Consider the following 23487-nt stretch of genomic DNA (forward strand, 5'->3'; position numbering starts at 1 on the left):
GAGAGAGGCTCCGTGATTGAGCAGTGAAGATACAAAAGGCAAGTGCGAGTCTTTGGGTGGTCGCTTGAAGCTCCGAGTTTTGCGTCTTTTCTCTGTCGTCTCTGTCTTTTCTTCCTTTTATCCCGTTTTCCCATTTTCCCTACTGTAGTTTTCTTCCTTTTGATGCTGTTGCTGCTGTCAGAAAATGAGGGTGTGTGTTTCGGGAGCCAGCATTCTCTTGCTCGAGGACTGAACTTGGTGGCTTCTGGAGGTGGTCTTCCATTTGGGTCTCTAATGGCCGCCTCCTCCTCCTCTAATTCTGTAAGTCCTTCATGTGTCTTTCTCTCTTCCTTCTCGCTCTCCCCTTTACTCTGCTGTTTTCTTCATCTCGAGAATTTTCCTCTTCTGTTTAGTGGGTGGGTGCTTTTAGACACCCTTCAACTTCGCCAACTAAAGAACCAGAAACAATGATTGATCTATTATTCGTTTCTTTTTCGTTTGATCTGTCACTGTTGCTCTGTAATGCAGGTGAGCTTGTTGTGTGTTTTCATTCCTATTTTGGTTTGTCTCTTGTTCTGTGCCCCTTCTGAAGCAGATCTCTGGTTCTTGACCCTTAAGATCTGAAGTTGACCCTGCTCGCTCGGTGGGTTCTTGAGTTTGTAGCTGCTGGCTCTGATGCTGCAATTTTAGCTCCAGTTCTTTTTTCTTATCTCCTCCCAAATTTTGAAGAGTTTTTTGGTAAAACGAATTGCTCTACTTCAATTATCTTTTACCATGCAGAAATTAAAGAAATTCATCCTTTGCTCTTTCGAAAGAAAAAAAAAGAAGTTTTGGGCTTGAGTGGGAGTCGTCTTTTTCCAACTTTCTGTGATGTTTTTCTTTAGCTGATGCAATGAGAATTTCTACTGAGATGATGGAATCGGGCGCACACGTTTTCTGCCTCGTACTCTGGATACAATCCAGAATGCGCTACTTCTCTAGACTTTCACCTTCACAATGATGGTTTCATCACCTCATCTCACCCCATCATTTTCATCACCTTTGCAATGAACAATCTAAGCAGTTTTCTCGTCAGTTTCTCAGCTATATCCAATCAAGTTTGACCTAATCGTGTTAAAAGGTCGGTCAAGGCTTGTGCTACACATATTCTAGAGCGGAGAAGGCTACTTTTCTTTAAATACCGATTCTTTTATTCTTTATTGACCAAAATATTGTAAGCCTGCGTCTGTTGTCTTTTTCATGATTTATTTTTTAACCTGCAATGTCATGACATGCGCAGCACTAACTAGTATTTCCTGTTGACTTGTGCCAAAGGGTGGGAATCATGTATATTGGTTACATTCTTGAAGCTCTCTGAGTTTGATCTGGGGAGGCTTATCTTGTGTTCCTATTCAATTTTGACCATCTAGTCTTTTGCTGCTTGCTAAAGAGCTCCCCTTCTCGATTGAAACATAGTGCTTGACCTTATTTGGCTGGCTTATATCTGGGAAGACTTGGTTGTGTATTTGACTGCGGTATTACATGCATATATGGAGAATGATTTACATACAACTTCAGAGTCACTGCTTATTGTGATTTTTTTGCTCTAGGATGTATAATTTGACAATCTACGCTAACATGTGAACAAAAGTTGTTGGAGAGGAGTTGAGTTCCGAAGATCCCCAGAAGTGTGTAGATAGAAGATCAGAGCAAGATTTCTCTTATGTAAGAACTCAGTAAAAGTCAATTGATAAAAATACCAAATAATCGATTCATCTTTTTGTTTATTGTGAGTGCTGTAATTATGTTTCCGCAATAGCTGTTTTGAGCCCCTCATGTTGAAGCAGTAACCTCCCAAGCTCCGGGATTTTTTGACATCATCAGCCTCAAAAGGTAGCATTAGTTAGTAAGGCATTGGTCATTTATACGAAATCTTAGTATGAACTTGAAGTGTAAAGGCCGTTGTAGTTAGTTTTTCAAATTGTTTTTAGAATTGTTAGTCCGTGGTCTATCTAGTCTCTACAGCTCAGTAATTCTTGGGAAATTTGATGATTCCCGATTCCAATGACTCTTTGATTATCTTGACACTTTGACAATTCACGATTCCATTCATCAAACCACAATATTGGCATTATTATCATTTGGTTGTGTAGTTCCTCTTCTTGAGAAGTAATTTATTAACTGATTTAAGAGCTTTGGAGTGCAAAAAATGCAGCTGTCCTTTTTTAGTAGTCAACCTCTTCGTTGCCACATTGTCAACCTCCCCACTCTCTCCACCCTGAAAAAGTAAATAAAATTATTAATAAATAAAATGAGCATGAATTTCATACAGTTTGCTTATGGTTCTACATTTGTCCAATTATTCAGGTCATTTGCGCTCCTTTGACTAAACTTTTGTTTCTATTGTCGGCCTTTCATACAGGTATGTAAAACTCCTTGACTGAGATTTTGTTTTTTTCACCCAAGATAAGAATGAAACTGGGATCCAAGAAAGCATGGAAATCAGTGGTTCCCCGTCGTTTGAGAGGCAAATCAGCAACCCGATTTTGCTTCCTTCCCAAGGCAAAGTCAGTTGACTATGGTCCAGGCTGCGCACCAGTTTATCTCAATGTGTATGATCTGACCCCAATGAATGGATATGTTTACTGGGCTGGACTTGGCATCTTTCATTCTGGTGTAGAGGGTAAGCCAACCTTATTCAATACAGAATCTATTAAAATTATTACATCTGGTAGTCCTTTTGGACTTTAAATAGGAGCTTAAATAATAAATAGTAGAAAGGGGAAGTTACATATCTGGGCATGTATTAGTTTCACAGGTAGACCAAGATGCAATTCTAATGGAACATGGAACTGCTCTTGACGCTGAGTGGTTTCCATCTAAAATGAATTTGAAAAGACTGAAAGTTCAAAGTTTTGTTGGCGTAGTTAGTTGTAGCATATGTGGATCTTACCGCTCTTCTTCTGACTCTAAACTCTTGCAAGTACAATGGCTGGATATATCTTTATTGTACATTCAGACAAACAATGAGAAAGATGAATCAGTCAGGAAGTAAATGCTTTTATATGGTTTTTTCTGTAAAAATCTTGAACGAACTTCCTATAAACCAATAAAACTCCTATTTACCCAGCAAGGATACTTCAGTGTACTGTTTGGATGAGTATAAAACATGTTTGGAAACATCAGAGAGCGAAATGGACAGTTGGATGTATACCTAAACTAATTTTGCTGCATGTGTCCTCAAGGAAGCTATTCGATAATGGAGAAAGACTTTGCAAAATTTATTCCGTCTTTCTATGGATGAGCAATCGCCGTGCATTGTAATAAATCCGATATTGCTGCAGTTATTACTTCCAAACTAAGTTCAACGTTTTGACAAGTGCAACTTCTTTGCAGTTCATGGTGTAGAATATGCATTTGGAGCCCATGACTATCCAAGCAGTGGCGTATTTGAGGTCGAACCTCGGCAGTGCCCTGGCTTCAAGTTTAGAAAATCGATATTCATTGGGATCACCTCTTTGGACCCTACTCAGGTTAGGGAGTTCATGGAAAACCATGCCGCAAGCTACAATGGTGATTCATATCACTTGATTTTTAAGAATTGCAACCACTTCTGCAAGGATGTTTGTTACAAGCTGACGGGGAAACAGATTCCAAAATGGGTCAATCGGCTTGCAAGAATAGGTATCCAATTCGTATCTCACTTTTCTACATTGAGTTTCTTTTGAAATATAATACAACCCAAAAGCATGCTTCCAGGGTGATTGAGTTCATGCTGGATTTTTTTCATCTTCTTTTGCTGCTTTTGTCTTTTTACACTCTACAAGTCTACATAAAAAAAGATAAAATATGCATGGCCTTCATTTCCTTTTTAATATTTTTCATGAAACCTAACTAATTTAGAAATCGGTCATCACGGCCTAGTTTTTATGCTGCCTTCAAAATTATTTTCCGAGATACTTAAGTTGCAGCTTTTTTCATGTCAAATGTAACAATGCCTCTCTTTTGTAATGCTGCTGCTTTAGTTCAATTTCTCTTCTCCAACTCTGGAGGATTGAGACGTTATTACCTTTCCAGGTTACTTTCAAGGTAGTACTTCTTAAAATTGCAACATTTACTTGCATCATCTGGACTTCTTTTCTCTCTTTTTATTTGTTTATCTTGCATCGTGTTAACGAGGTCATTGAGGGCATTTGTTGAGTATTCTTAATTTGGAAGGAGGATTTTGAAGTATTAATTAAAATTATCGACAGAAGAAATAGAGCATTGAAAACTGCAAATTTTCCTTATTTGATTACATGACAAGTGCCTAAAAGGCTCTTTTAACAAAATTCCATATGGTTTTGTCCATGGACGGATGTAGCAGAATGTTTTCTACTACTCAGGGAAAAATAGATTGCAAGCCTTTCATGTGTGCAACTTAAATGAAACGTTTGTTTAGTTCAGACATGAATACATGGTTTAATAATGGTGTGCTGGATAACATGGTCCTCTTTCTTTCACAAGGACCAGAAGAAGAAAAAGGACTTGTTAGTTCTTGTATATGATAAATGATAGATCTCCAAGTATATAGAAAAGAAAACAGTACTCCTTTTATTCCATAATATTCTTCAATTTTTCCTGTTGGTTACTCTCTTAAGTGTTTGAGAATTTCCTCTTTATCTGGTCCATCATAGGTTCTGCCTGCAACTGCTTACTTTCCGAAACCCTTAAGATCACTACGGTACGTCATGAACCTAACTGCCAACCATGCGAAAGTGAGAAGCGGAGGTTAACAAACAACTTCAGTTGCCTGTCGTCGATATCGATGAGGCAGAAGCAGTTATCCACGTCCTCGTTATTCCTCCGTTCTCCCTTGAGAGGCTGTCTACCGCCTTGGGAACTCAAAAGGTCTAACAATGGCTCCTTGAAGGAAAGGTGAGAAAACGCCCAGGGTGAAACTGCATCACAAGCAATCATGGAGCTCCAGGACATTCAGTTTCCGGTTTTGTGTATAAGCTCAAGCACTATGGCTTCTCACATTTGCTTATGCTGTGCTTGTTACAAAAGAAGCTCATTGCCAATTGTAAGGCATGTTTATGAAACCCATAATTCTCTGCAGAAGGCAATCATGTGAACTGAGAGAGAGAGTAATCTGTATACAATTGGGGACTTTGTGTATGAGTGGTGTGCTTGTTCCCTAGGTTTTCTGTACCAAGCTCTTGAAAAGTATGTGCTAACGGACTCTTGTCCGATGGAATGAGACAGGATTCTTCCCATCCATCTTGTAATGTGCTTACTCTCTCTTTACCTTCGCGGTTGTTCATTTTGACTCTTGAATGAAGAAATTCTGCACTTGTTCTCTCATTGTAAGTAATTACTTTTTAAGCGGTCTTTGACGACGGAAGGTTTTGATATTTCTTTGGTTTCCTTACCCTAGCTGTCTGTATTGGTTCTCTTCAAGATAGACGACTCGCATCATCTAAGAACAGGCTTCAATCCTCTCATGAATGCCATACTGTTTAGAAGTATTTATGCATGAAATACAGCGTGTGATACTCTTTATGCCTAGATGTTGGGACAAATCATTTTTTTTTTTTGGGTCGTATTCTTTCAAGCACAACACAACATTCTACTTATCTTAAGTTGCAAAGATGATGAATGGATCAATTTTTGAGGTCGCCGCGGAGAATTTACCACAACTCCATGGAACTTCAGTATACACTCATCGACATTGTCGCGCTGCACTAATTCGGCCCTAGAGCGCGCTAGGAGGTACTTTCGTTCATCGTGAGTAGTAAGGTGTTTCATCACTAAATGAACGAGGATTTCTCCCTTACCATACCTCATGAAATAGCGAGTATTTGTTATTTGTTTTCTATTTAGCATATGTTTCATTTTGGAGTCGCCACTAGTTATTAATGATTGACTAGAAACCTAATCGAGACAAGAGAGAACCATCCCAATTTCTGCAAACCGGAGATTTCATGGGTAGGGGGATTTTGTTATGTTAACGACCTCGATATCAAAATCCCTAACGCCCTTTCGATACCTAACTCGATTTGAAGTGTCTAACGTGTCATGCAATTTCTCGAGGCCTATCCACTAATCCTAACCATTCTAAACGAAGAGGAATCAACCAATTATGAAAAACACAATCAATTCAAATCACAAACAACAATCCTAATATCGTTCCTAAAAAGGAAATTCAATCAAAACAATCAAGTCCTAGTGAACCCCTAAAGACTTGTTCATTTCTATGGGTTGTGTTGTTTTTGGGGTTTGAGGGATTTTTTTAGAATTTGGTCCCTCTTGGGGGTTAAGCCCTTTTAGGGTTTTTTAGGGGTTAAGCCCCCTTTAAACCTCTAAACTAGGGAGTTTTCAAAAAAATAACTTGTGCACCCCAAAAAATCTTAATTTCACTTAAAAGGGGTGGCCACAAGTTTTTTTTATGGATTTTCTGAAATTTTTCTATTTTTTTAGGAATTTTCTGAATTTTTAAAATTTTTATGAATTTTCTGGAACTTTTTTGTATTTTGTATTTTGTATTTTTTTTATTTTTTATTCCTAGGAATGAACCGGACCGGTTGAGACCGGTTCAATTATTGCATTGGACCGGCCTGACCGACGTCGGCCAACACTCCGACGGGGACGGTGCTAAAACGGCACCATTTTTAGCATTTTCCATTAAGGCATTTTGTCAAACACTTGGTATGCAATAGGTTTAATGTTGCATTTTCATGACCGTGACTTTAGGCTTATCTCCAACAACATTCTGCCGGTGCTCCGGCCACCACCATTGGTCCTAGGCCATCTACCCATCACCCTCTACCAACCTAACCCCACCGGACTGCCGCCGGACCACCGCCAGCTGGCAATTTCTAAGCCTAAAAACCTATACTTGAAATTATCCTAATATGAACAATCCTACTAATCTAACCAATTATGATCCAACTAGCTATTCTAACAATCAAAACAATCATTAAAACAACAAATGGATCATAGAAAACTAACTTGGATAGCCATTGGCCATGGAAAGGTGCTCCGGTAAGGCTCGAATGCTCCGGCGAGGTGGTTTTAAGGGGGCCGCCTCATGGATTATGCAAAAATGTGATCCAAAATACATCAAACAGGAAAGTAATCAATTAGAAACATGATTAAGGGATCAATAATCACAAAATCAAGAAGAAAATCACGGAATCAAGCTCAAAATGGTTCAGGCACTCATTCTGGAATTTCAACAAACAGTTGACAGGTGATCGGGAATGAAGTTTACTTTCTTCGCCAGCAACTAAAATTGAAATTTCGAACCAGTTGGAGTCTGTGGATCGGTCCTTCTACACCTCGTCTACCTGTCTGTGAGCTCAGCTTCGCCAGGAAGATCCTCGATTGGCTGATCGGGGCTTGGTTTCAGGCCTTCCCGATCAGCTTCCTTACTGGACACACAGGGAGGAGGTCCACCTGAAAGGTCGATTCGTCGGCGCCTTTCCGGTTGGAATGGTGCCGATCACTCGGACTGAGGAACCTCTACTCCCCTCTCTCTCTCTCTCTCTCTCTCTCTCTCTCTCTCTCTCAGTTTCTATGTTTCTCTCTCTAGTTTTCTCTCTCTCTCTCTCTTGGGAATTTTGTCAAGCAGCTTCTCTGCTGGAACTGCTTCTCCCACCCATTTTTGTTATCCTCCTCGGGGCGATTTTTGGCCACTAACCAACTCGGGAAACCATTGTAACGGTTCCCCGTTGACAGTTGGACATCTCTAGCTATCTACTTCTCTTAGGCACATGCTAGAATAGGGGAATCAAGTCTGTAAAGGGGTGGGGCAGGCAGGATTTTCCTTCCTTTCCCAGTGTAAGGCTGAGTCAGGTAAGGAAGATGACGACCCGGGTCGGGTCCGGTTGGATCCGGTTGACCCGGCTGACCCGGGTTGGTTTAAAATTGCAAATTGACCCCCATTTTGACTCGTTTTCTCAATTATGACCCCAAATTTCGATTCCTTGACACATTTTACATTGAAATATGGGATCATTTTGAATTTTTATCTCAATTAAGCCCAAAAACCCCAAATTTGAATTCAGTTCAAGTGGATTTTTATTCAATTGAAGGTCCAAATGATCTAATTAGGTTGTTTCAAGGCCAAAATTGTATTACCCATAGTTGATTACCCTTAAAGAAGGTATGTAATTTGATCGAAAATTTCAAATTGAAAGAAATCCCCAATTTAAGTCTTATAATCCTTAATTTTCAATTAATTTTGGGGACTTTCAATTATTTTGTCAAATTGTGAAATTAGACTGACCAATATGAAAATAAAGGTCCCAGAATAAATTGTTGTGAAGACACTATAGCCCAAAAATGACTAGAAATGACTTAATTGGATTTTTGGTTCAATTAGGATATGAAATTACCCAAATTTGGGGAAAACATATCCCCAATTGAAAATTTGTAAAATTGAGTTGTAAGGATAAAATTGGAATTAAAATAAGACTAATGAATATTTTTGGGAAATTTTTGGACTTCATTTGGTATTTTTCTTGATTTTCCTCCTATTTTTAACAAAATAAATTGAATAAAAATTAAAGAAAAATCTAGAAAATTTTTTTTTTGTTTATAAATGGGTTCCTAAGCATGGCCAAGGTTCCTAGTCCTAATTTTGTGATTTTTATGTAAAATTTGAAAATTGGACCAAACATCAAGTGTCGACAGACATATGTAATCTTGTCTCGCGATTGCAACACCAATTGGAACCCACACTTTCTAACAATCAAGATAAGATCCCACGAAAGGTGGAGTCGTTGGGACTCTTGCTTGGCTAGTAAGCTGGTGGGGCTTAGGCAGCTGCAGGATTCAAGAATTTAGACCCAGTAAAATTACTGAAGAGTTAAAAGAGTCCTTGGGACTCTTTCGTTAGGGTATTAGGTTTCCACACGTTGCCGGGTGAGAAAAAAGAAATAACTGAAAATTTCTCCTTCATGACATGATGCCATTTGACCTAATCCAGGCAAATGAAATTTGTAATCTAGACTATAATCATGGAAAGATGGAAAGTTGTGTAGACTCGTTGCATTGACAGCGATGAAGCTACTATAACATGCCATGTCGTGCAGCGTTCGCCATTACTCTAGTGTCCACAGCAGTGAAATTGCTGAATCTCATGAGATCTCTTCTAAGCCGCCCTTTGATGCTTCTCTTCAAAATTTAGTTCGTGTATTTAAAATTTCTTTATTTTCACATGCGCACACGTGCAGGCACGCGAGAGAGAAACAGAGAGAGACCCTGAAAGAAGTTTCACATGAGATGCCATATGGAGCCATTAGTATTTCGTTTTCAGGAGTAGTAGAGACTCGTCCCACCACACGGTCCACACCCGGTGCAACTACAACATACAAGCCCCCAACTTGAGGATGGAAATGTCCCGAATAAAAGTTTTTATGAGATCTAACTAACAGATATATCATCTGAGAGGTCAAGAATTGCAGGTAATCCTGAATATATTTCATATGAGCACCCACTAATTAAGTATAATGTCGATATGGAATTGTGGCTACCGCTACTCCCAAGCTAAACCTACAAGCCGACTAAACTGCTGCTCCCTTTTCCCATGGCTATACAAGAAGTGCCTCTATGAGAACATATTCAAGGTAGAGTTAATTAATCTGAAAACATAAAAACGAAACTGTGGCCAGATTCAAAAATGCCACGCTAGCTACAGAGGAAAAACACTACGGTTTGGAAATACATTTTGGTCGGGTTCAATGCAAGTGTTCTGGTTCTGCACAGGATTTTGACAATGATTTTTTAATTTGTTTGAATTAATAATAGAATTGAGTAATAAATACACAGACGGCATATCCAGATTAGCATTGGCAAATCAAACCTGCAGCACAACGAAAGAGAAGCTTCAGCATTACAGATCCATATTGCTGCTCAAAAGGTTTTATTTAGGGGCTTTGCATAATTCAAGAGACAGGCCAACACAACCCATGAAAAAGAAGCATTAGCATGACGACCTCCAATTGCATTTCAAATGTTATTTCAACTTTTCATTGGCAAAATTTACTGTAAGTTACAAGATCAGCTCAACGATTTCCCATTTCCTTCAAATGGATAAAAGGATAACCTTTGCTTTGGTTGCACAGCCAGAGCAAATATCACTGTATATTAAATTCAACCGGAACGTAGAAATCAATTGGGGCCGTAGCCATGAAATAATCAGTCTTCTTTCTGATGCAAAACACTAGGCAGGCTATTATTACCATTAAGAGCCGCATGATATACACGCTTCTCAGCAAGGCCAATATCTGATAGAATCAAATGACCCTGCAGGAAAAACAAACCAATATTTCTGACTCAGATGAGATATATGTCGCGAGACATGCCTTGCAACCAAAGCATTTGTACACAGCTTAGTCGCAGCTATATGACATCAGCAAAATGTAGGTGTTTCAGAGTGTAGTTCTTCATAGTAAAAAATCAGATGATTAACTAAAGCAGTGAGTAATGTCCAACATAGACGAACCATTGACTTTAGACCAGGAATAAATGGAGGGAGAGAGAGAGAGATCTAATGTAGCGTCTTTTCAACTTCAACTTTTTTATTATTTTCAGCGGCTTTTGATCATGTCAGGGGGTAAGCAACTAAAGACAGGACAACTGAAACCACAAGAATGGAATGGACAGCTGGGGTTGGGGGTGGAGTAGGAATAGTCATTTTAAAGGATCTCTTTAGTGCCCTTGTGACTTGGAGACCCACATATATTGCATGTGCAGGGGTAAATACTCGTGTCTTACAAGCAGTAATTTGAGTACACAGATATGAGGTATTACATTTGACACCATCAATGTGTCCAAGTTAACACTGACATGCAATTTGCATAGGCCTGTCCTGACTTACTAGGTTCGGAATTTGCATAGGCTCCTTCATGGGTGCCTTGAGGATGAAATAGGTAGTTGCATTGAATTTCTACTCAAAATCCACCTACTTTTTGAGAGATCAATATTCTCTTGTTTCATATTCAAAAGATTTTCTTCCTTCCAGAAAAGGAAGAGTCGCAGTGTTCTCCTTTACAGAAAGTGTAGATGAACTAACATTGGTTTGAAATATTAAAGGAGGATAGGATATGTTCAGCCAATGATGAGCTAACCTAATCTTTACAGCATTTACTTTGTTGGGACCATAAAGAGGCCACTAACAAGCCTACAAGAAAACACTGACTTCAAATGCTACACAAAGCTAGAAGGATGACAGTGCATACCTCTTTAGCCATCAGCCTTCTGACATTATTAGCATACAGTTTTGCATCACCCTTTTCTTGCTCTGAAGGGTAGTAAACAGGCAGATGCGTCACTTCAATATGATTTACGAATTGACAGAGAAGAAAAATCACATGGCGCACCTGCAAAACGAATCCGTGGTTACTTTTCAATTGGAATAGATAAGTGCAACCCAAGATAAGTATTTTCTTGGAAGAAAAAAAGAACAGATAGGTTCTCAAAATTTTGACTTGTGCAAAGAAGTAGACAAGAATGCAAGCCCGAAGAAGATAAACATGTCACTAATATTTATGAGACTACATCACGGGTACCAATATAAAGAACAAGAACGAAAAGGAAAGCAATAATTCAAACTTAAATTCCTTTTTTCCGTTTTTGACTTAACAGATTGCTTCAATTTGGTAGGAGCGTGTCCAGTAAATTAGACCTCTTTCTTTCTTTACCTCGAGCATAATCTATGGGTTCAATCCTCAAGTCGCCATTTTTTTGGGACAACTTATTAAACAGTCGAGATGAATCTCCCACTAAATGATGACTACTTTGAGCATCCTCCCTAGAACAATGCAAAAACTTCTTTCCAGCAAACCCCAGAGAGATCATCAATTCATTATAAAACAAATGTAAGGATTCATAAGTCCTCTAATCATGCCAACTGAAATTGCATGAATAAACCAATTAGAATCTAATGCAAACTAAAGTAGGTTCAGAAGAAAACTGAGGATGCTGGCCCAACATTGTGAATGAAACTTCTAACCAACATTTGAAGATTCCTCAACGAATCTCATAGCAAGAATTAATAGCATCTGCTATCTGGATTTTTTTTATTTGTTAATAGGGAAGCAAAGTTATTAACTCACCCCACTTATCGAGTCCCAGGCAGGACTAAATCTCTGATAAGGATAGTTTAGGATCACCGGAAGCACAGGAGCTTTTGCCAAAAAGGCACCTGTCTTGAAAGGAAGCAGGTAGTCCCCATTTGTGGTTGTGCCTTCTGTTGATAGTAGATTGTTACTATATGATAATTCTCAGAGAACATACAAAAAGAGACAAAAGACTATGAGCACCATGACACAATGGGAGACCATAATACTTGACATATTTAACCACGATCAGCATATATGCACATGATTAAATAATGATAACCTGGAAAAAGCATCATCATTGGAGCATCTTTGTTCTGATGAGCTTCCCGAACTCTTTCAGTGATAACACCTACAAAAAAAAATGCCAGTATACGCTGTCAAAAATTAGGTATGGTGAAAAAGTTTGAGAACCCAGAACTGCTAAAATATATGAAAGAAACTGCAACGACAATAGATGCTCTGTCTATCTTATAAATCATTCGGAACATAAAGTAAGGCAAGAAGGGGAAAGTGCTAAACACTCTAGTTAAATGAAAGAAGTGAACAAAATGAAACAATCTATTCTCAAGTGCAAAAACATGCGTCCAGCTCGTGCAACAATTTGGCCACGTCAGCCTAAGGTACGCACCGGAAACACCCTTGAAGTCAGATGACTTGGACTCTCGTTGAACATAGACACAGCCAAGGCATTTGCTGCCAAAAGCAAGTTATAAAGTGTATCATTTCCTAAAGTACATATATCAAGAAAGGTCAATAACTGGCCATGGACAAAGCAATTACATCAGGAATATAGAAGCTATCATATTTCAAATACTAAAAAAATAGGTGAAAGTTCACATGCGCAAGTGAAGGTCACAATAAACGACGGTCATAATTCATGGAAACAGAAAGATAACCACACATAGAGACTTTGCATCGTTTGGTTAAAAAAAAAAAACCAATGTTGGTATAAACTTTAATATAGCCATTAGACAAATATTGAAAATGAGGATCTAATGATCAAAACTAATAAGCAAGTCCGAAACAAAGATTACACAATGATCTGAAAGAGAGTATACTTCATCTTCAGCTACAAATAAAATCATGGAACGATAGAAACATGCAACTCGACAATTTCAGGATGTTCACAGAAAAGTGGACCAACCTGATGAGACCAACCAGAGGAAGTTTAGCCACAGATCTCTTCAGCCATTACAGAAAAGGAAAGAGATTGTCAGCGTTGGTAGAACAAGGTACAATAGAAGATAAGGCACCAAAGTGATCATGACCCAAGTGGCAGAAACAGCACATTCTCGCACATAAAAAGCTAACGAACCTTGGCAACAAAGCTTGGGAAGGAAGAAGACATGTGGTACAAGATGTCGACGTAAGACACGTGATTGGAAACGATTGCCCCTGGTCTTTCGTGCTCTTCATGTTGTTCCTTGCCAGCTTTCTAATGATATTGGAGAAAAGCAGAAAGAATTGGAGTCATTCTAAAGCAACAGAGAAACGTATGGATTTCGACAAGCCCAAGACTCAATATCAACCATATACCACAATGAAATCATTTGAATTTTGACTAGGCAACGATACCTCATAACAACAGGGCCGTGGTTTCAAAATCAAGTTCGACTAGCAAGGCGGGTGTTAACGACTACATAACAAACATCCCATTCATGGGTTTAATCGATTCAATAACACAAGTTGATGAGAACAGATACTGAATTACGAAAATTTATTTCAATTAGCAGGTGAAAAGTTACAGGGACCACTACCAAAAACCATTCCTAAAGCAGACACAATGAAATTACTCCTTATCAATCAAACACCAATTAGCTTCGAACTAAACGCTCAAAAGGGGTAAAAGAAAGGTACTTCAGGACCGCCGGAAGCGCCACGAAATGTCTCGTCGATCCAATAGAACCCCATCACGAAGAGCATGGCTCGGGACAACACCCTCCCGCACGCGACGATCACCTTCCTCCTCCACCCTCCCATGTGCGCGTAGTCCTCCTGCTCCCCCTCCTCCTCCCGGTTCGGCGCCTTGAGCAGCGTGCAGGCCCTGCAGATCAGGTAGTACGCCACCAGTATCGCCAGCGCGGCGACCACGCGCACGGGCACGAGCGTGGCCATCGCGACGCCGAGGAGCAGCTTCTCCCCCAGCGGGAGCTCGCCGCGGCCCATGCTGCCGTACGCGTCGCGGCGGACGTACGCGGCGAACCGCTTCTCGAGCTCCGCCAGGTTCTCCGGCGTGATCGCGGGGGCCTCGGCCCCGGCCTCCGGCTCCGGCTCCGGCTCCAGCTTGAGGAGGGGGCGGTCGTCCTTGTCGGCGGCTGCGGAGGCGGGGCGCGGGGGCGGGGCAGCGGCGGGGGCGGGGGAGGAGAGGTCTTTGAGCTCGCTTTCCATGGCGGAGGGTGGGGGGGGAGGAGATTCGGCTGATGCGGCGGGCGGGGCGTTTCAATGGGATCCGAGCAGCGGCGACGACGGCGACGACGGCAACGGCGGCGACGGAGGCGACGGAGGCGGCGGCGGCATTGCGGCGGAGGAGGAGGAGTGCTCGTAGATCTGGGAAAGCTTAAGCGAGGAGTGTCATGGTTGGTTTCGCGTTTGGGTTTGCGTTGGTTCGTTGGCGTGAGGGAAGTTCTGTTTTTTTTTTTTTCTTCTTTTTTTCTTTTGCTTTTTTTTTTATTTTATAAAATTGCGCCCACCAAGTGGTGGAGGAGTGGTCGGATCTGATGCCCGCACGTGGCGACGAGGATCGAATTGTGGCTCGGTTCGTAGCCCTTCGATTGGGCAACGTGTCGCCATCAGGTGGTGGCCTGATGGAGATATTTCTTCTTTTTTCGGTTTTATACTTCATTTTTTAATTAATGCGATTTGTGGATAATGATTACGCTTTCTCTTAATTTTTTTTTTTGGGGGGTCGGAATCGTGCTTTCTTTTGCTTAAAAAGTGCGCGTTAATTAAAAGAGCGATTTGCAGATAATGATTTATGCACGAGACATACTGAAAAGCTGCGAGATTTTCTTAATCAATATTTTCAATAGACGACTCGGGAAAAGATTTATTATGCAAAGTGGCCAAATTATTCCCTCCCGTATTTTTTTTTGTCGCGGGATAAACGGATATTCGGGAATCAAAATTTGACTTCACGTTAATCAAAACTTGCTTTATCCATTTTCTCGCGCAGCCAAAAGGGTTCTTATCTATTTTTTTTTTTCTAGTTTCTTGTCTGTTTCTGTAATTGACCTTTTTTCAGTTTCAAATTTCCCTAGCTGACAAAGTAAGAGCCTTTAAAACTTCGTTGACGAAATACACTCTATTATCACGTAAAATATGCATACATACGCACGTGATTTTTAAAAAAAATACGTCCGTCTCTCGCGCATTTACTATATTTATGGAGAAATACTCATTCTTTCGATGTAAAATGTATTGTACGTGGAAGACCGCATGATGTATCGTGTTTTTCCAAAAATACTTCGATTGTTTTGGCTTATTTTGTTTTTTTTTTTCATTACTCAATTCATGATGTAACATGCCAATTGATATATATTGATACCAAATGTGCATTTGTTTCACGAAAAATATATCAAGAAAATGAGTTCGTTTTCCGATGTTTGGCTGAAACATAAAAAAGACTTAAAAAATATTTTCAGTTGTTTTGTGAGGAAAATCTGATGGTGAAAATTATCGAAAAATTTTATATTTTTTAAATTATTTTTATTTTGGAAAAAGAAAGGCCGTCGACCAGTGGAGGGAGGAAGAAGAAAAAAGAAAAGAAAAATATAAAAAAGAAAGAAGAGAAAAAAAATATTAACAAATTCAAGATGATCAATTCCGAAAAGTGTTTTCACCTTCTTAGATTAGGGAATTCATTTTTTTAATTTTATACATGAATGTTTTCCTTGACCGGAAAGTATTTTCAATTGACTCATCATTTTCGGCGAATCAAACGGGTGAAAGTCTGGAAAACACTTTCCCTCAAACAAACGCACCCCAAAAATAAGATTTTATTATGTTACATCATTGTAAATAGATTTTATATCTTTTGATTCATCATTAAATGCCAGAAAATAATAAGGGGACTCAATCTTTTAGCCGTGATAATTCTATACAAGTTTGCAATTGAAATAGGTATATTTTTATGTGTAGTTTTTGTTCTTCTATAATACGACTAACGTAAACCCATGACGACAATATTTTTAAATTTTATTATAATATGTTTTTAAAGGAAAATGACGACATATACCGGTTCGTGTCACATAACTTTTAATCTCGGACCCTTATGTTACCAATGCAAATTTTGGAAGATAATCCCAGCATTTCGATCTTACTACTCGAAATTAAATTCGATAATTTTTTGCTTACTATGATTGATAGCAATAGACATATTAACCGAGTGGTTTTTTTATATTTCACCGAATGATTAATACAAGCAACGACAGTCTTTTATATAAGAAACATGTGTGTGATATATATATATATACACATCTCACAATACTGAATATTTGTGAGATTTAATAAATCGTGAAAAATATCAAACTAAATAAAAATATTGCGAGATTCTGTGGAATCACTGCCAACTGTTATAAAAGCTTAAACTATTAGATGAAGACGTGGCTCGCCCTCATGCTTAGTCTGATTTTTTTGCGTGAACATATTTAATTAGGAAAAAATTTGAACACCTTCAGCTCTAATACCATGTGAAATTCCGTGGAACTACTACCAACTATTCTAAAAGGTTAAGTTGTTCAATAAAAACGTAGCTTAATATTTAATTATTGAAACAAATATATTGAATCAAATATACGACATATCATACATTATCCAACGATCACAGTGAAGGTGATGTTGGACAGGAAAAAAACAAAATAAATAAATATTCTTAAATTCCACCTCCTGAAGATCCTCTTTTACTGAAACCGATTCAATTTTAAATTTTTCAATTTGATCGATTTAATTTTAAACATTTTGGTGATTTGTCAATGTAGTTATTCCGGCCAAAATTAGCCGGAAATTGCTGATGTGGATGCCGGTCGTCAAACATGACAGGACTAACGCTGACGAGGACATTTCTTGCTTTTTGATTTTTTTAATAATTTTTTTTTTGTCTTTCTTTTCCATTGGGAAGGAGGAAGATCCTACACTGAAATTGAAAAATAATTAAAGCAATATTAAGGAATCATAATTATGAGATGACGAGATGGTAAATAAATGGGAAACTTTCATTGTGAGTGGGATTCTGTGCAAGCATAAAGACCCATTCCTCGCATCTTAGGGGTCCACGTGGCAAACAATGAGGTCAATCACTCGTAATAGTCATGTAATAATATAATAATATAGATAATTAATCAAATAATGGAATGCCTCCAGGTAAAATAAGACGCACCGGTGGAAAGATTCCCAAAAATAATTTAAGATTAATACAAAGAAAAATCTCCAACTAGTATTCCGAATTAATTTTTTGACCACAAAAAATCCTAAACCGGTACACTTGTGACAAATTTACCCTATGTTAGTTTCCATTAAACTTTATTGTCAAAATTGCTGAATGAAATGACACGTGACAGTTGACGAGTGTAACAGTTTGAGGTTTTACCCCTCCGTTTCTCGCAGGTGTACTAATTTGTGATTTTTTTTGTACTAATCAAATTTAACACAGGGTAAATTGGTTAGAAATGTACCAATTTGGGATTTTTTGTAGTAAAAAAATTAGTTTTGGGTAAATTTGTCACAGGTGTACCAGTTTGGGGTTTTTCGTGGTATTAACCCAATAATCTATGAGTGGACCATTCATAATTTAAGATTAATAATCTATGTTGTATTAATAATTTAATATTAATACCAAGAAAAATCTCAAACTGGTATATCTGTGACAGATTTATTCCGAATTAATTTTTCGACCACCAAAAACCCTAAATCGGTACACCTGTGACAAATTTACCCTTTGTTAATTTTCGTTAAATTTTATTGTCAAATTGCTAAATTAAATGACACGTGGCAGTTGACGGGTGTAACAGTTTAAAGTTTTACCCCTCCGTTTCTCACAGGTGTACTAATTTGTGATTTTTTTTTGTATTAATCAAATTTAACAGAGGGTAAATTAGTTACAAATATGCCAATTTGGGGTTTTTTTGGATAAAAAATTAGTTTAGGGTAAATTTGTCACAGTTATATCAGTTTGGGATTTTTCGTGGTATTAACCCAATAGTCTATGATTGGACCATTGATTTTTCTTTAGCTTATGGTCCAAGTCTACCTACCATGCATAAGGCAATGTCATGAGCTTATCTTACCTAAATCCTCCCCAGGGAAAAAAATATTGAAAACAAAAAGAAAACACAAGTTAAATTACGAAAATATGGAAACCATTGTTCAATTTTGTTTCAATTTAAAGTTGGCTAGCACGATGAAAAAGTGAGGGTTGTACGAAAAGAAAAAAGCAATGAGGTAAAAAATTTTAATCAAACAAATCCAATATACTTTGACTTTTTAGATAAATTTCATTTTCAGTTAGTCACAAGATGATCATAATTTTGATATTCGAGTTAACTTGGATTGCCATGACTCGAGTAGAATTTATCTATGCTTTAAGTTGTGTAAATTAGGTATTCGAGTTTTAATTTAGACAATTATATTCATTTTGTTATGACTACAAGTTTAAAAAAAAAATTATAGTAGAGATGTTGTTAATAGATATCCTAGATTTATTTTGCTGTATAATAAATATGTTTAACCGTTGTTTCTATATTCAATGTAAAGATATTCTACATTGATGATGTTTTTCTTATTTTTGGTCGGCCATGTAAAATCCTAAACTTTGGAGCTCCTCTACAAGGAGCATAGCGGGCACTTAGTGGGCTCACTTAGGGTAACCCCATAAACCCATAAATCCCCCTATCCGGAGGAGGGGAGTTTCGAACTCCCCATCTCCCCATTGGAGCAAGCTCCCATTGGTTTATATTGATTTTTTTAATAAGTTTTTTTTAATTTCTCTTTCTAATTTGATTTATTGACTTTTTAAATCTAAGGAGTCCCCCACTTGGTGGGACCCACCAAATTGGATTCACGGTCTTCTTACAGCAACCAAACGTCCGGTTTCCTGGAGAAAACTTAGGGTGGGCTGTGGCCAAAGAAGCTATAGTTTTTTTTTTTTAATAAAACAAAAGGAGCTATGGTTAAGAGACTCCAACCGGCTACTATCCATTGAAGCTGATGATAGATAGGCACTGATGTTTGAGAAGGCGCTTACCTAACTCTGTCGAATGAAATTTCGACGTGACATTGAAGCTTTCTTTACCCGATTCATGTTTGACACCTCAAGATCTCGTGGAGACCATCTCTTAAGAGAGTGCTAATTCGCGATCTTCCTCTAGATGGGTAGGCGAACCGTGAAAAGTCAATAGATCTGGTTAGCCAATGCTAGGCAACTAAACCCTGTTGCAATGGATGTCGGAGTCGATCTCGAATGCAGTAAATGATGCCGGCGGAATCGAGTTTATAGCGCTGATCCCTATCAGGGGAGTCGACTTTGAACTTGTTACTACATCAGCTCGAATTAGCCTGATTATAGCCTTAGTCTAGATCTTAGTATTGATTGATTTTTACTTCGGCCACATACCAAACTAGGGCTGAAACCTGTGGCATGGTACTTGATAACCCAGATCATATCCTCTCCTTTCGAATGACATCCTATAATACTAAGCTCACGACAATCTCTCCAGCTATCACTGACAAATGACACTAAGCAATTTTAGTTAAACCCTGCAAGACAAGTATGCATAGAAGAAATCGGATGATATAAATATGACGATACTAATGGAACGCCAAGACAATAATGAACAAGTGAGTCAATGAAGGCCGGTGCATAGCTTGCGGATGAGGGGTCAAGATCCAGAGCACCATGTCCTGGAGGTTACAGTTACAGATAATAGTCAGTGTTGCAAATAACTCAAAACCAGATTCATTTTGCCAGTCCTACTCATCTACAGCCACCGGAAACATCATTTAAAGATAGCTAGTTTAGATAAGTTTGCCAAGTTCCTTCAGGGAGATCGACCCAGGAGTTAGAATTATTGCTTTTCAGTGAACTCCAGAAGGATCTGCGCATTCCCCTTCGTTTGATTCGATTCGAATTCGACATTCTTGATCGAATATCTGACATATAAGTTCAGACTGAGGATTTGAGACTGAAATGCTCTGTCAATGTCATCATCCTGGCGGCTTGAATGTGCGACTCTCAACATACTCGACAAAGAACTATAAAAAGGGCATTGCACTTGCACCTATATTGCTCAAGAATGACATCTCAGTTTGCACATCAGAACCCATAAATCAAACAGAAAAACCCACTATGCCTTTATCAAAAGATGGTGAAGCACACAAACCTCTCTTATTTGTATCCCCTTTCCCTTTCCAATTCCAATTCCTAGTCCTTCTCTGCCATTTGCCCTGGCCAATCCTTCTAAACAAGGAATCCATGTGACGGCCATGAAAACGGAAGAGAGCAGCTCAAAACTCACTATGCGAAGTGGCGGCAGGATCAGCAAGACACCCAGTTCTTATGCGTGCTGATCAGGGCCGACACGAGCCCCGCGCACGACATCAGAAGCGGGCCCGAGAGCCGCCCCTCCCCGTCCCTGATGTCGGCCAGGGCCATCAACCCATCGGCCAGGTCCTGGACCACGGACAGCTTCTTCATCAGCTTCTTCTCCCTCAGCTTCCTCAGCCTCAGCTCTTCCTCCTTGCAACCGATCCCCCTCGACGCCGCGATCTCGATGCTCGACTCGACGCACGCCTCGTCCTCCCGCAACCGCCTCAAATCCCTAATCTTCAGATTCACGCTCCCGACGTAGCCGACGAATTCCGCCCACGCGCTGATCTTCGAGAGAACACGCGAGTGGCGGCTATCGATGAGGCCCGATTTCGCCAGCCAGACGAACTGCTCGACGAAGTAGTACAGCCCCTCGCCGCCGTAGGCGACGAGGGCGAGGACCAGGTCGTGGCCGGAGCCGAGGGGCGAGGCCCGGAGGGCGTTCACGTCCTGGACGAACTTGCCGAGCCGGAAGGCCTTGCGGCTGAGGCCGACGCTGGACTCGAAGCTCTTGAGGCGGCGGCGGAGGGGGAGGGCCTCGGGCAGGAGGGAGGAGGAGAGGGCGATCCTCGCGGCGTACCTGGAGATCTTGAGGGCCTTGTCGACGCCGTCTCGCCTGGCGAGGTAGGCCTCGAGGTGGAGGAGGAAGTCCCGGTCTCGGGTTTTGCTCGCGGCCGTCGCGGCGGGGGCTTCGGCGGCGGTCGGCGAGGGGGGCGGCGGCGACGGCGGCGCTCGAGAGATCGGCGGGTCCATGGAGCTAGAGAGAGAGAGAGAGAGAAGGGAAGAGATCTGACCGAACCGGCGGAGAAAGAGACTGATATGACGGCGGCGCGTTAGGACTAATCTTCGCGGGACACTCGATCCTCGAAATTACGCCACGCGCTTAGAAGTGGTGGGAAATGCACGCGCTCAAGTGCGGAAGGGTTAATTATGGAATTAGAGAAATTAAGGCTATGTTTGTTTAATAAAAAAATAAATGGTTTGAAAGAATTTTTTTTAAAAAATGATCACTTGTATCGCTTAAAAAAATAAATGAATGAAATATATTTTCATCATCCACAAAAATATTTAGATATAAATTATCGTCGATAACGAAAATATTTTTCATTGGCCACTATTTCAAACGATCGTTTTTAGGAAAATTTTTTCTAAATTATTTATTTTTCATGAAATAAATAGAGCCTGAGTGCATTAACAATTGAGATTTGTTCGTCCTCCAACAATTTGCAAACCTATTTGAGCAATCAAAGTTCTTGAGTTCAAATTGAAATTCTGCCTCGAACCTAACTAGAGATTACAATTTTGGTTAATTGGATTAAGTTTTTAAAACTTGTTCGCATGACTCGTACTTGGCCGTGCTCCAACTTAAGAGGCTGCGCTTAAAGGTGAATTCTTTGTCAATAGAAATTATATGTTCTTATTACACATAATTACGTTGCATAAACATGACAATTGACAAGGCACGCATAGTTAATTTATGACCAAAGAAATTTACGCTTGGTGTGTACACATCAAGGGATCATCGGAAATTTTCTTTTGTTGGGAAAAAACCAAGTTGACTTTTATGTGGGTAGCTCAGGTTCGACTTGCTAGATTTTGAGCCAAGCTCCGACTCAAGTTACTCAAGCATCTTATCGAGGTGAGCTCAACTCACCAATACTCGTCTCAACAAGCTATAGAGCGTAACTGAGCTACCGCTACTTTTTTCATAATTTGTTTACAGCAATTATAAAAAAAAAGACCCGAAAATTTTCAAAATTACGGGATAAACCTGTTGAATTGGAGCTTTTTGAGAGATCTCTAGTTTCCTTTTGTAAATTGATTGTAAACCAGCTGAGCTCGAGTATCTTAACTTTTTCAGTCGACCAAAGCTCGAGCCGAGCTATGAGCGTCGATACGCGAAGCGAGTCGAGTTCAAATTTGGCAGTATATTAGATTGAGTCGATTTTTAATTGGACACCCAGTTGAACTAGTGCGAAGTCCGAAACTCTTGGGTACGACACTGACCGATGGCATTCGAGATTTGGCGCATCGCAATCCCACTTAGTCGGGAGTCTAATCAGATGGGCGTCGCGTGGTGGACTCTCCCAATGGAGACAGCGTGCGATTGGAAGCAAAGCCCGTGCGCGGCCGGGAATAAGCCAAAATGATTGGGTCGTGCCTTCCCTCTTCTCATTGTTATGGGTGCCCTCGCCTTTTAATAGAATGAAGATAAAGAAAAAGGCTTGTCGCTATAGTATTTCATTCCGTAGCCAAAATTCGAGAAAAAGTAATATAAATAATCCTTAAATTTTGATTTAATGTATAATGTGATTTCTGAACTTTGATCCGATTTTTAATATGGTCCATAAATTTTAATTCAATGTATAATGTTATCCATAAACTTTAAATTTATTCAATGTAATACTTGAACTTTTGATACATGTTCAATTAGTTCATTAACAATATAAAAATATTCAAAGTCGTCCTTCCATTTTCAAGTTCAGGGACAATATTGAATATTTTCGTATGGTTCAGAGACTAGATTGAACATAAGCTAATTTAATAATCACATTAAACAAATTAAAATTTTAGGAAACACATTGCATACATAAATCATTTGTGTTATTATCCTAAAGCTAGAACACTATGTCCAATCGAGCAGTAGAGGAGTTTGGGCTGTTCTTTGACAACATCTTTTGAGGATGACTGTACAAAACTGGCATGCCCGCATATCTCTGCAATTAGACTCCATGACTTATAATTTGGACGTCGCCAAGACAATAAGCGTTTGCATGTGATGGCCATTTGATACTTAAGTCAGTATTTATTCATCTAGGGAGAGAAGATGAAGAGAGAGTA

The 23487-nt window shown here is 39.5% G+C and overlaps 3 protein-coding genes and 1 long non-coding RNA gene across 7 annotated transcripts; 1 reads left to right on the plus strand and 3 right to left on the minus strand.

The window, feature by feature from the left end:
• Positions 1–37: 37 nt before the first annotated feature.
• LOC115670673 (deSI-like protein At4g17486) lies at positions 38–5304 on the plus strand. 2 transcript variants are annotated; one of them, XM_030591996.2, is made up of 5 exons: positions 38–300; positions 1569–1683; positions 2381–2641; positions 3355–3642; positions 4635–5304. In XM_030591996.2, exons 3-5 carry the CDS (start codon positions 2431–2433, stop codon positions 4877–4879), a joined length of 744 nt encoding a protein of 247 aa, XP_030447856.1. In that variant the 5' UTR covers positions 38–300; positions 1569–1683; positions 2381–2430; the 3' UTR covers positions 4880–5304. The 2 variants fall into 2 exon arrangements, with proteins under 2 accessions (XP_030447856.1, XP_030447855.1); XM_030591995.2 differs by lacking the exon at positions 1569–1683.
• On the minus strand, positions 4527–7497 carry LOC130138243 (uncharacterized). The gene is made up of 2 exons (XR_008816634.1): positions 6952–7497; positions 4527–5053 (listed from the first exon to the last, which is right to left on the minus strand). It is a non-coding gene; the product is annotated as an uncharacterized LOC130138243 (long non-coding RNA).
• Positions 7498–9404: 1907 nt separating this feature from the next.
• On the minus strand, positions 9405–14512 carry LOC115670672 (lysophospholipid acyltransferase LPEAT1-like). Of its 3 annotated transcripts, XM_030591993.2 has the most exons (9): positions 13926–14489; positions 13384–13503; positions 13213–13250; positions 12697–12761; positions 12349–12417; positions 12063–12196; positions 11187–11327; positions 10188–10251; positions 9405–9808 (listed from the first exon to the last, which is right to left on the minus strand). In XM_030591993.2, exons 1-9 carry the CDS (start codon positions 14454–14456, stop codon positions 9789–9791), a joined length of 1182 nt encoding a protein of 393 aa, XP_030447853.2. In that variant the 5' UTR covers positions 14457–14489; the 3' UTR covers positions 9405–9788. The 3 variants fall into 3 exon arrangements, with proteins under 3 accessions (XP_030447853.2, XP_056167803.1, XP_056167804.1); XM_056311828.1 differs by lacking the exon at positions 9405–9808 and having other exon boundaries at positions 9916–10251; positions 13926–14490; XM_056311829.1 differs by lacking the exons at positions 9405–9808; positions 12697–12761 and having other exon boundaries at positions 9916–10251; positions 13213–13243; positions 13926–14512.
• Positions 14513–19903: 5391 nt separating this feature from the next.
• Positions 19904–21455, minus strand: LOC115670616 (peroxisomal membrane protein 11A-like). Its single transcript, XM_030591920.2, has one exon. It carries the CDS (start codon positions 21397–21399, stop codon positions 20596–20598), a length of 804 nt encoding a protein of 267 aa, XP_030447780.1. The 5' UTR covers positions 21400–21455; the 3' UTR covers positions 19904–20595.
• Positions 21456–23487: the final 2032 nt, after the last annotated feature.

Source organism: Syzygium oleosum, unplaced genomic scaffold (genome assembly GCF_021117445.2).
Source record: "Syzygium oleosum isolate NSW1041296 unplaced genomic scaffold, Sole_v2.1 Sole_v2.05, whole genome shotgun sequence".
In the NCBI taxonomy this organism is placed as follows: domain Eukaryota; kingdom Viridiplantae; phylum Streptophyta; class Magnoliopsida; order Myrtales; family Myrtaceae; genus Syzygium; species Syzygium oleosum.